At 34.5% G+C, this 12,989-nt stretch overlaps 1 protein-coding gene across 2 annotated transcripts; it reads right to left on the bottom strand.

Moving 5' to 3' along the window:
* Window positions 1-4,958: 4,958 nt before the first annotated feature.
* Window positions 4,959-12,775, bottom strand: LOC133303074 (probable beta-1,4-xylosyltransferase IRX10). Of its 2 annotated transcripts, XM_061502932.1 has the most exons (10): window positions 12,757-12,775; window positions 8,885-8,913; window positions 8,485-8,772; window positions 8,241-8,387; window positions 8,092-8,156; window positions 7,736-7,805; window positions 6,221-6,439; window positions 5,611-5,754; window positions 5,405-5,540; window positions 4,959-5,312 (listed from the first exon to the last, which is right to left on the bottom strand). In XM_061502932.1, exons 1-10 carry the CDS (start codon window positions 12,773-12,775, stop codon window positions 5,083-5,085), a joined length of 1,347 nt encoding a protein of 448 aa, XP_061358916.1. In that variant the 3' UTR covers window positions 4,959-5,082. The 2 variants fall into 2 exon arrangements, with proteins under 2 accessions (XP_061358916.1, XP_061358915.1); XM_061502931.1 differs by lacking the exon at window positions 12,757-12,775 and having other exon boundaries at window positions 8,485-8,915.
* Window positions 12,776-12,989: the final 214 nt, after the last annotated feature.

Raw genomic sequence — 12,989 nt, 5'->3', positions numbered from 1 at the left:
TGTTGAGGTATGCCCAAGCATCTTCATTCAACTCTTTCAATTTCTGCATTGTTCTTTGGAATTGGGGCACAATTGTGCATCGTGCAGCCTCCCATACTATTCCCCTAATGGCTTTGTCCTTCCATTGCTTAATGAAATTCTTCCACACGTGCTGCACACAAAACCTGTGATGGGCACCTGGCATGACCTCCTGTAATGCTGGTATCAATCCCTGCATTCATATATTCAGCAACAACAAAAGTAATTACACTTGGCCAGCAATGAAAATTCAATACAAAATGAAATTAAAAGAAAATAAATTTGAAATAGACAAACCTTTTGCTGATCCGAAATGAAGTTCCATCCATGAACTACATGGCTGCCAATGTCCTCTTATAACAAGGTCAGAAACCACTTCCAATTTTCTTTTGTCTCACTATCAACAACTGCAAAAGCAATGACATAAAAACTCTTGTTTGCATCCTCTCCCACTGCATTCAAGAGTTGTCCCCCATAATAACCTTTAAGAAACATCCATCCAGGCCAATCAATGGCCTACACCCAGCTTTGAATCCTTTCTTACAGGCATCAAGGCATATATACAGTTTAGAAAAAATTGGTGGGCTGTTAGGGACTGGTTGTGGAATTACTTGCATCTGGCAAGTGGAGCCAGGGTTGCTCCTCAGAAGCTCAGCCAGGTAGTCCCTTCGCTTGCCATATTGTTCCTTTTCATTTCCTTCTATTCTTCTCTTGGCTTTGTGTAGTGCCTTCCCTAATTTCTTCAGATGAACATGGACCTTGTACTCTTCCTTTAAATGCTCATAAGCCTCGACTCTTGTCATATTGGGCTGTGTGACCAGCCTTTTCTCCAACTTTGCAGCAACCCAATCCCTGGTGGCCCTTTTATTTTTGAAAATTCTGCAGCAGGTGTGGTTGTCATTGAATGTCTTGACTTGGAAACAATTGAATCTGTTACTCCAAGAACAATATATCATCCACTCACAGTCAGCATTTGAACACTTGGCCCTTGATCTTACCTTGTCATTCTTAACCCATACAAATTGCCTCCCAAGACTTATATTGTAGTCTTTGACACCCTGTTTAAAATGCTCCAATCTGCCAAACTCCATTCCAAGCTCAAGCTGTACTTGACCAAAGGCCTGCTCCTCATTAAACTTGGGAAACAGTTCCCTCTCAACCTCCTCATCCCCACTTGAAGGAGGAATCTTCAATTCTTCAAAATTGTAACCATAGCCCTGATCTTCAAAGGACATATTCTGCTCATCCTCTGAATCCAGTTCATCATCTGTTTCGTTTTCAACACCCGGTGGCAGAGGCTTATAAGGCTCATCTTCTACACTGTCATATGAATCACTTGACAGTCCATTGCCCTCCCTCTCTTCATATTCATCAGCATGAGTCATATGAAAGTCAGACAAACTGTCAACTGAATCACCTAAGACCCCCTCCTCATCAGCACTTTCAGGAGGAGTTGGATCTGCAGGCCCAGCCAAAATCTCAGGAACTGCAATGCAACCATCAAAATATATGTCTATTTTGTTCCCATTACTTAAGGCAGCCTTGACCATTTGCAAAACATCAGAATCCTTTTCAAGAAGATGCAATCCAACCTCTAAATCACTCTCACCAGGCTTCAACCACCACATCTGCCTACATTTGTGGTAACCATACCCCTTGAATAGATCTTCAAGGTCACGAAGGTTTACATAGTCTGCATCCATTTCTGGTAAATCATCCACTCTCCCATTCACATAATTCAGCTTCCCTTCATCATTCCTAACCAACACACCCCCATGATGATATCTTATGATTATATACTCATCCATCTGCATATAAAACAGAACATAATAATTTTTTACACTACCTTAATATTATTTTACAGTATCATACAACCAATCAATTATTATCAATATTACTATAATACTGTAACAGTCACAGTTATTTTCAATGCCTGCATTGCTAAAAAATTGGGAGTTTTTTTGTAATCACTGCACATAGCAACTTAAAATAACAACAGGGGGACCACATGCAACAAGTTCCTAAAATATTCTACCAAAGGGGACCACATAAAAAAAACCCTAACCATCTCTTGCCTTAAACCGCACATGGGGGACCACATTAAGCAAAAAGACAATGACCAAAAAGGAAAGGGGGACAACAGATAATAAAGAAAGGGTTTCTCTCACGTACCTTGCACGAAAGTCACCACACTCACAACCGTTGTTTTAAGGATCTTCACACTAAATGCTTGCAACTAGAGAAGACACGTACACCAACAAAGCACCGTAGGTTACCAACCTTCACCGAAAAAGAAGCTCATGAGCAGAGGAAATGGCAGGTATGGTAATCACTACTTGTTGTCTGACTGTGTTCACTGAGTCAACAACAAAGAATCAACAAGACTCTCTTCATCAAACGATGTCGTCCCTTCCTACTCACCTGAAATAGCCTTTGAATCAAATACGACATCGTTCCTTTCTCTCCACGTGACTGTGACGTTAGTGACTCAGCCACTTAACGTTCCAGCTGGCCTCCGTCAAGTGGGTCGTCACGTTCCATGTAACATAAGGACAAATGTGTCCTTTTTTTCAAAAATTAGACACTTAAATGTGACTTTTTTTTACCTAGGGACTAAATTGTGCCTCGTGAAAATTTCCAGGGACGAAAAAGGATATTTACTCTATATATATAGAGAGAGAGAGAATTAAAAATATACATTAAAATTGGAAAAAAAATTAAAATTGCATATAAAATATCAAATAATTTAAATTAAAAATTAAAAGTAAACGCTAAGAATGACAGGCTTTTTGACCCTTTTGCCCCTCATTAATTAATTAATAACCAATTTGCCCCTCCCCCAGAATTATCCACCATCCTGCCCCCATTTAGTCGATCAACTTGCACTTTTAATCGACTAAATGGTCAAAATTCAGAAAACATGAATCACGAAGTTTAATCGACTACATATTCACCTTGATCGACTACATTTCGAACACTTTTAATCGACTAAGGACATTATTTAGTCGATTAAAAGTCGCAGAAAACCCTATATCCAGCCCTCTCTCGGTCTCATTTGCAATATTTTCGTTTTGTACCCCCTCTATCTCTTATTTTTCAGCTGTGATCCTTCCAATCACGATTCCATTTCATCCCACCATCTCTAAATCATAGTAATTGTGAAATCATTGTCATTCCCCTTATTTTCTCATTTGTTTCCCCCAAATCCGAACCCAAAACCCTAAAATCCGATTCCTACCCCCAAATTCGTGTGAAAGATGAGCTCAAACCCAAACATGTATGTTACAATGATCTACTATGATGGAAAGCATTATGAAGGCCCCAGCGGTGTTCAATTTGAAGGAAAAACGAAAATGTTGAAAATCAAACGGGGCACTACGTACAATGAGCTGAAAGGGAGTATTCACCAAAAATTGGGGCTACAAGGCAGCCAGTGCGTTCAACGGATGATCGACAGGGTAGAGTCTACAGTTGATAAGGATGCTATATTCTACATTGGTAATGATATATGTGACGATGAAGATGTGGAATGTGTCATAGATGCAATTGTGGACCAAAAATTTCACAACTTTATTGACATATATGTTGAAATAGACTGTGGTCAATCTTCATCTGCACCTATGCATGAAAGAAGTCAAAGACAAGAAGACAGAGTGGTTGGTTTATCTGCACCTGCACCTGTCTTAAGTCAGATAACACTGAGGGAAATAGACGAGGATGAGGATGAGCATAAGGAGGATATGGACAGTGAAGACGACGGTGAACCCGAGAGTGTTATTTCGCTGGGTGACACCTCAGATACGGACGTAGAGGGGAATTTTGACGCTGACACAAGTTCAGGAAACCTGAGTTCCCAGGTTATGCCACCACTCCGTGTTGAATAATTTTGTACTCGTTGTTTTTATCTCATAAACTATACTAGGATTAAAATCTTCTATCATATAAATTATATTTATAAAATATTACATTAATATAAAATTATTTGATATTTCGTTGATATACATTAAGATCAAAATATTGCATTTTGAAATATATGAAAATAAAAATTTATTTAACTATATTTTTATAGAAGTAGGATATCATAACTACCAATTAGTGTGTTACTACCAATTAATTTTACCATTAGATCGATTATGTTGATCCACATTTTCATCTTTGTATAGTTATGATCCTCCATATTTAATGTGAAGGCATTAAATATGAAAAATCATAACCATACAAAGGTGAAAATAAATATAAAGTATTAAATATGAAGAATCATAACCATACAAAGATGAAAATAAATATAACCGTTGAAGCAACATAATCGATCTAACGATGAAATTGATTGGTAGTAACGGTAATTGGTTGTTACAACTTACAATATCCTTTCTCATTTTTATATTATTTAATTCTCATAAGATTTGATATAAATAATCAATAAAATATAATTATAACTTTGACAAACTATAATAGGTAAAAATTCAAAATTAGACGGTTATTGTCCTCGGAGGACCGTCGTTCCGCGACCGCGTACATAAAATTTAAAACCAACCGAGATCAGCACTTTTGAATTACAGAGAACTACAAAATAAAATAACATATGACAAATTTATTATTTTAGTAAATTAAAAATTACTCTCTTTTTTTTTTTTTTTAGGAAATTATCAATAAAAAGTATTTGAAGAATATAAGGATAAAATAAACTGATTCAAAATTCAAGTTTTAAAATTAAAACAAATGAGTCTTGTTAACGTACACAGTAAATGTAGATATCATTATTTACCAAAAAAATAAAATAAAATATATGTAGATACCATTAAACACATTTATATAATTAAAAAAATTACTTATGGTCTAGTCATACAAAGATGTAAATTAAATATGTAATAGCTTTATGAAAGAAACAACCAATTTGGAAGGAAAAATAATTACTCTCACATGCCGTGATATGACCCACCTTTGTTTTGTGTAATAATATTAGATGACAATCAACAATAACTCATATAAGCTTGTAACAAATTATGATTGGAAAAATAGCTATACCAATAAATGATTTATACAAGAAACCTACCTCCCATCTTATCAAGGCAAAGGCATAGGGAGTTCCCATTTGGAAAATTCAACTAAGTTCCTATTTACAATAGATCCATTATGCAACCAAAATGTTTCAGCCGAGTGGTGAAATTGCCTCACTTTCCTCTGGAGTTCCCACAAAATTCCACGCATTGCTGAACAAGGTTCTGAATCTGAAGCATAGACCCATAAGCACCTAACTAGTCTACCGCGAGCTATTATTGCTTCTATTTCTTTATCTGCACAGAACAGAAAATAAAGATTCAAATCAAAGAGATACAAGAGGGGGATGGTGTGTGTAACTGGGAGGTAAATAGAAGAGTATTTTGACCTGGTATAGATTCCAGGTACTGCAAAAGTTCAGGACCTATTCTACTGGATGGCCATTTTATCGATATCTGGCTGTAATCAATGACATTCTGGAATGGCAATTCTGTTTGATCGGATATTATAACTGGAACACATTCCTGTTAAATGGAATATGGTTATCTATAGGTCTAAAGATACACATATTTAAGAGAAGGGGAAGAAACATACCACAAAAAAAGACTCGTAGAAGCGAAGGGTCCAAGATGACTCCCCACGTGGAGCGAGGCAAAACTTGGAATTGCGCAAGTGTTCAAAGTAATCTTTCCTTCCCAACTTGTCTGGTCCACTAAATTTCAAATCTGGACATTCCAACTGTTTATACCATCAATACATGCTGCATAAATTTTTTCGTATATAGTAAAATACTCATCACTACAAACGGACATGAGAGAAAAATATACAAAATTCTGAATGGCACATAAATGATACCAACAAGTAATTCTCCCACCATTAAAATAAAATTTGGTGGGGGAAATTGCTTAGAAATACCACAGCAAAGAAACCAACATGTACTCTGAGGAAACTCAATGACTTTGCAAGATCTAATGGAAATAAAGCTTTTTCAAAACTTAACAATTGACAATTAAATTAGATTCATATAAATGGTGATTGGTATCTATCAGCCATCACAAGGTTTGCTTTGAGCATCACGTTGACCAAAGATAGGTAAATTTTGTAATTTAAAAGAACACAAATTAAAAGACAACCCTGAAAGATAGCATTCTGCTGATGAGAAAACTTCACTCAAAGAACCAACTCGTCACAGAAGATGACATACCTTATCTGGAAACTGTTTTGAAAGCTCTATTAGCTTAACTCGGCCAGCTTTTCCTTGTGCACGTCCTAAATAATTTGCTAAGTACTTCCGCTTTGACAAAGGTAAAGGCTGGACCAAAGTAGCCCCAGCTTTAGTCATACCGTCATCAACGTTACCTGGAATGATTATATCTTTCCATGTATTAAAGGCACTCGTATCTCTTTTATCAGTCCGATCTCCCTATGTTGAAATGGCAAAGAACAAACTTTTAGACCTCTCGTATTGACTTCATGCATCCAGTCATTATTTTATTATGAACCTCAGGAGTCAAAGATATGGAAATATGGAGGTTTAGCAAACAGTTATAACAACATTTCTAGGAATCTGATATCAACATTCCCATACTTCCCTGGCAATGTTGATTCCAGGAATGATTTTTCATTCTGTGAACCAAACACTCCCTTAAGAGAATCATGTTTTTAAGCAATGCCTCCGCAGGTACAAAAATATAAGAGGAGAATATGAAAGGATAATGTTTTTAGGCAATGGTTGATGAGGCTGCATCAGGACACCTGGACAACCCAAATCAGCCATTGGCTCATTGATATAAACGATCTAGTACTATCTGTGCCCACAAAAGGGTGTGGAATTCCAGCTCAACTTCTTAATCATTCCAAAGCTTCTTTTTTACTGATTTACCATGGCTAGCAAAATGACAATGCAATATTCTAGAACCAAATTCTCCAGGCCTTTTAAGTCCATAATCAGGACTGCGAAAGTTAAATTTGTCTCAGTTAATTAAATAAACAGAAAAAACTAAATCAAAACCACCAATAAGAAAACGGAGGTTAAAAATATACTCATGTAATGCTTTTAATAAGTTCAAACCCTTTTTTTTTATATATATTTACACTCAAAAAAGAAAACATAAAGTAGGGAACAAATAATTTGATATGAACAGTTCATTTGCTGTCTGCATATATCAACTGCCACATTTGTTTGTTCAAGCATTCCCTCATTGTCACATCTGCATTGTTTCACATACATTACATTTCCTACTTTGCGTTACGGTTCTCAATTCTTTAGAAATTGAGACTTGCAGAATTAAAAAGAAGAATGAAAGAAAAATTGAAAATGGAAGGAAAATATTTGTTTATTGATGAACAAAGATGAAGGAACATTCAAGAGACACTTCTCTTGCCAAGAGGCACTCACCGAGCACTCTCAGCCAATCGTCAAAAAAATATTCCGTCTGTCTAATATAGAGGACAACACCTTTTATACAAACAAAACCCTCGCCTAACTAACTTTCTAATGACTAAGTTATACTCTTTCAAGAGGAATATCCTTACCCTCTTAATACAAATCGTATCACTTTGTTCCCCACTTTGTTCTACATTTGTAAATAATTCCATCTCCCAAATTGTTAAAGACACGATTTGTCATACCAAACAAGCAGTTTGGGTTCACAAACATCATTTAAGTAAGACTCTGATAAGCAGACAAAACTAATAAACTGTGAAGAGAAGTAATCACCTCCGGGGTAAGAATAATGGAGCGATTTATATACGTCGCCCAAGATTTGAACAAATGAGCTCCTGCTCCACTGAAAAACAAAAAATATAGAGGGAATTGACAAAGTATATATTAGCTTAATAGGAAATCCTACCAATATCTAAAACCAAACATATAATTTCACTAACTATACTGCCGTAAGTTATTTTATAACACAAACACTTATGTCATACTATTCTATTCTACCTCAATTATGCATAATACATACACACACATTACGTAATAACTTTAAAACATGATTTCCACGTGCTTTTTCATAATGCAAGAAATAACTACTACCACCAGTGTTTTTTTTTTTTTTTTCTTTTCATTTTTACCTGGGGAAAACAAAAATGTGGTTGCGGCCTCCAGATAAGCGAAAATATGGCATTTGGCTAATGACCTGAGCTCAGATTTAAAAAAAAAAAGATTAAAAAACAAAGCTAATGCAAATTTCCAATTGAGAAAAAAAAATGAAGAATGTTACTTTAACATAGGTCTGGTTAATTTCTTTGTCGTTAAGACCACCCATCATTCGCGCGCATTTAATATACGATGGAACAAAGAACAGATCCGCTTCTTCTTTCTTTCGCGTTCGATATCTTGAATTTAAGAGTAGCTTGTGTATTTTCACCTACAACCACAAAATTAATTATTATTTAGATTATACTAAAATTAATTAATTATTTAATTAATTAATTGCGGTGAAGGACTATAAAGTGTGAAATTACCTGAGTGCCCCACTGGCCTTTCAAGCAAGCTTCTTCTGTGATCTTACCGTCCCTTCCGTGCATGAGTTCGTTCAAGCCGTTGATTTCTTGGGGTTCGTAAACGTAGATCTTGAGGGAGAGTTGGGATTCGAGTGCAATGAAGTTGTTATGGTGCGACGCGCGCACCGTATCGGCGGTGAGGGTGCACGGGGCGAAGGAGCGGTCGAAGAGCCTGGTGACGAAGAAGGTGGCTACGAAGATGAGTAAGGATCCGATCTGGTGTGTGCGAGTGCACCGAGTCTGGTGGTGGTGAGGATGAGGTGCCGTTGGCATTGATCTCGATTTGTTGCTCGCGCTCCACATGAGAGAAAGAGGAGTGTAGCGAGCAAGGTTGTTGTGGTGGAGGAGAAGGATGCAGAATAGAATACGCGCCGTTTTGCTTCTGATGTGCTGTGCTGTGAACCGGTTTGTAGGGAAGAATTAAGCTTTTTCTTTTCTTTTTTAAAAAATCGGTAAAAGTTGATGTGGTTTGCTTCAGAATCACCTATGCTCCTATGATTTTTTTTCTATCACATATGGCCCTGTGGTTTGCAAAAGGGTATTTTTTTATCACATATGCCCTATGGTTTTTTATTTTTTACAAAGCACAAGGGCATACGTGACAGAAAAAAAAATTACAGAGACATAGGTGATTCTGAAGCAAATCAAAGGAGCATTGATGAACTTTTTCCAAAAAAAAATGTAATCAAGAGTGGCAAAAAAATTAATTTAATATTTTTTAATAAATTAATTACGCATTTATTACAGTTTTAGAAATAATTACACATTTATTGAACAATATCACGTCCAATTTGGACATCACTAATCACGCCTAATTTAGGCCTCACTCACGAGGTGTTGACACGTGTTACATTTTTTTTTTCAAAAAAAAAGTAACAATTTAATCGTAAAATTTTGGAAGGCCATAACTTTTGACTCGGGTATCCAAATCAGGTAATTCTTTTTTTGATTCCACATAACTTTTTGAGATCTACGTAATGACATCTCATTTGACATATTTTATTTCTCACAAACACAATTTAAATTTGCAAAAATGATATTATAAGAGCGATTAAACCCAGAAGCCTCTGAGTTCTAGGTTTGTGATTAAATATAAAAAAAATAGATAAAGATTTGGTTTGTGATTTAAATTAAATAAAAAATAAAAATTATTATTAATAAGAAAAACAAAATAAAGATTTGAGTTGTGATTTAAACTCAAAAATCAATTTGAAAATTCTGTATTAATAAAGGAAAAATTTGAAAAACATTCATAAGCCATCATTAATTTCAGACCACGAATAATAAACCAGAAACTTATAGCATTAATCATTAATTTCAAAAAAAAAATTCTTCTTCCTTAGAGATTTAGAATATTTATTTAATTATTTCTTTTATTAATACAGATTTTTCAAATTGATTTTTGAGTTTAAATCACAAATCAAATCTTTATTTTATTTTCCTTATTAATAATAATTTTTATTTTTAATTTAAATCACAAACCAAAATTTTATTTATAATAAAAATAATTTTTTTAAATTTAAATCATAAATCGAATCTTTATTTATTTTTTTATATTAAATCACAAACCCAGAACTCATAGGCTTCTGGGTTTAACCATTCTTAAAATATCATTCTTACAAATTTAAATTATGTTTGGGAGAAATAAAATATGTCAAATGAGATATCATTGCGTAGATCTCGAAAAGTTATGTGGAATCGAAAAAAGAATTATACCCGAGTCAAAAGTTATGGTCTTCAGAAGTTTTACGATTAAATTGTTAATTTTTTTTTGGAAAAAATATGTGACACGTGTCAACACCTGATAAGTGATGCCTAAATTAGACGTGATTGCCTTTTGAGTGACGCCCAATTTAGGCGTGATTGGTGACGCCCAAATCAGTGTTTAAAAATCCAGCCCGACCATCAACCCAGCCGAGGTCAGGGGTCACGGAGTCACGAGTTCAACCGGGGGGTCAGGGGGTCACTACGCTGACCCGATTTTATAAATTAAAAAATTATAAATATATATATCCTATATGAAAATATTAAAAAACAAACCATCAATCAACAAAGATTTGAAATATACTTAACATAATTCACCAATTACAACCAAAAGTCAATATTATACAACCTAATTAAAGTATCAAGATAACAAAGTACAAAACTCATATTCTAACGAGGTCACTATGCTGACCCGGTTCTGCTTCTTTTGAGAAGGTCACTGACAAAGGAAAATTTAAAGAAAGTAAGAATGAGTTTTTATTTTCCATCAACGACTGTAGGAATTTCATTTGAATGGGTAAAATTCTTTCCTTTTATAGAAGATTCACAGCAGCGAGGTGAAGATTGAAGACATCTAGGTCGCTGGAAGAGAAGATAATGATTAGATTTAGGTTTGCAAGTATTTTTATTTTTATTTTTGTTTTTATTTTTTTAATAAAACGACGTTGTTTCATGAAAATTTGTTTTAAAAAAAAACATGCAGTGACCCCCTTTGACTCCTCTGACCTGGGAGTCACTGAAACCCGGCCGAGTTTTGAGGGTCGGAGGGGTCGATGTGCATATAGGGTTCAACTTGTGACCCCAACCCTCAAAGGGGAGGGGTCAGGGTTGACCCGGGTCAACCCGGGGGCGGGGTGAGATTTTAAAACACGGGCCCAAATTGGGAGTGATATCGTGCAATAAATGTATAATTATTTTCAAAACTATCATAAATTCGTAATTTTTTATTTAAAAAACAATATATCAATTTTTTTGCCAATCAAAAGTACCACAACTTAAAAATAATAATAATTGTAATAAAATGCAACCTAACTTTTCACCAAAGCTTGTATATTCTTCAACTTTTGTTTACCAAATATACAAACTTTAATTACCCTAGTTATTATGGTAAATCATTTTCTTATTAGTAATGCATCTTGTGGTATTTATGAATTTTTCTTCTTCATGGCCCCTCTTTTTTTTTAGATAAATCACGGGTATCTTACACGGGAAATAATCTTGTTCAGGGCAGTTCCAGTATTAAGATTTTAAATCCCTCCCTAAAATGATACTCGAGGATTGAATACATGCTCTCAATATCTCAATGAATTTTTCTTCTTTATGCCCCTTTTTTTACTATTCTGTAATTTTTATTTTTATTTTTCAAATCAAGTAATTTAAAATGGTTTTATATTATTTGATAACTTTACATAAAATGTAAATTTATCGATTTAATTCTTGTATATAATCATATATTTTATTGATTATTTGTATAAAATCTTATAAAAATTAAACAATATAAAAATATAGTTAAATGAATTTTGTTTTCATATATTTCAAAAAGTATATATTATTTTGTTCATAATGTATACGAATAAAACATTATTGATAGATTTTCCAATGCTATTTTTTTTTTTAATATACATGTACCAGTTTATCAATTATTTGACTAATTCAATTCTCAACGTTATATCTAATATAGGAAGGGACTCTTCCAAAATTATTTTCATCATTCACGTTGCTCAAACTAGAAATCTTTTGTTAAAGGGAACAAACTTCTTACAACTTGAACCCGTACTTGTTAATATTGCTCAATGTTACTAACTTGCTTCAATTCCAAATTCATTGTGCACAATGTCCTTGCACATTTTATTGGAGTGCTACTCAAGGACTCAATGAGAAAAATATGTCATCCATGAGCACAACAAACAAATTATGAGGTGTTATATTCCAAGCTCTTTTGGAACAATAACAGTCTTGAAGGGGAGTTTCCATCGTATTTGAGACATTTAAAGCATGTGTTAACTTTAGATCTTGGAGAGAACCAAATGTCAAGGATTGTACCTTCATGGACCGGGAACATGTTGTCTTCATGCAGATTCTTAGGCTACGACAAAAAAAAGTTAAATGGAACAATTCCTTCACAACTATGCCAACTTTCTGCACTGCAAATATTGGACCTTTTAAACAACAATTTGATGGGCTCAATCCCTCACTACATTGGAAAACCTCACATGAATGATTTTAGGAAATAAATCTTCTGTTACCCAACCTCTTAAATATCCTAGGTATTTTGAAGGGGTATGTTTTTCTCATGTTACATGAGATAACATACTCCTCCTACTCATACATCAAAAGTCGTGCTAGCTTTTATTTATTTTTTTACTTTTTTTTTAAAGAGTAGGTCCCACATATTTTGAGTCTATGGCATGAGATAGCAAGTCTCATGCAACATGAGACTTGTATTTCCCTATTTTGAATGGTATGAACAAGATGTCAGAGAGGCCATAAAAGGAACAGAACTTGATTATACCAGAAATCTAAAACTGGTAGACAACATACAATTTGAGTAGACCCTATTCCTGAAGGGATAACTTTGCTTACTTCATTGCAAGGTTTAAAACTATCATACAATCATCTGTCAGGAGAAATCCCTAGAGGACGTTTGGTAGAGGAGAATTTTTTTTTTATCCGGAAATTTCAATTTTCAAAAAGATGATTTT

The sequence above is a fragment of the Gastrolobium bilobum genome, unplaced genomic scaffold, assembly GCF_033153095.1.
Source record: "Gastrolobium bilobum isolate Gb01-03AN ecotype WA unplaced genomic scaffold, APGP_CSIRO_Gbil_v1 utg5596, whole genome shotgun sequence".
Lineage (NCBI taxonomy): Eukaryota > Viridiplantae > Streptophyta > Magnoliopsida > Fabales > Fabaceae > Gastrolobium > Gastrolobium bilobum.
Note: the sequence above shows the minus strand (reverse complement) of the source record. Positions and strands in the feature narration are given on the sequence as shown.

Excerpts from the sequence above, each read along its gene's own strand:
- LOC133303074 (XM_061502931.1), bottom strand. The coding sequence starts at position 8,826 with ATGTGGAGCGCGAGCAACAAATCGAGATCAATGCCAACGGCACCTCAT. Across the intron at positions 6,440-7,735 it reads CCATTATTCTTACCCCGGAG|GGAGATCGGACTGATAAAAG; the intron begins GTGATTACTTCT and ends ATTTCAACATAG. Across the intron at positions 5,541-5,610 it reads TCTACGAGTCTTTTTTTGTG|GAATGTGTTCCAGTTATAAT; the intron begins GTATGTTTCTTC and ends TCCATTTAACAG.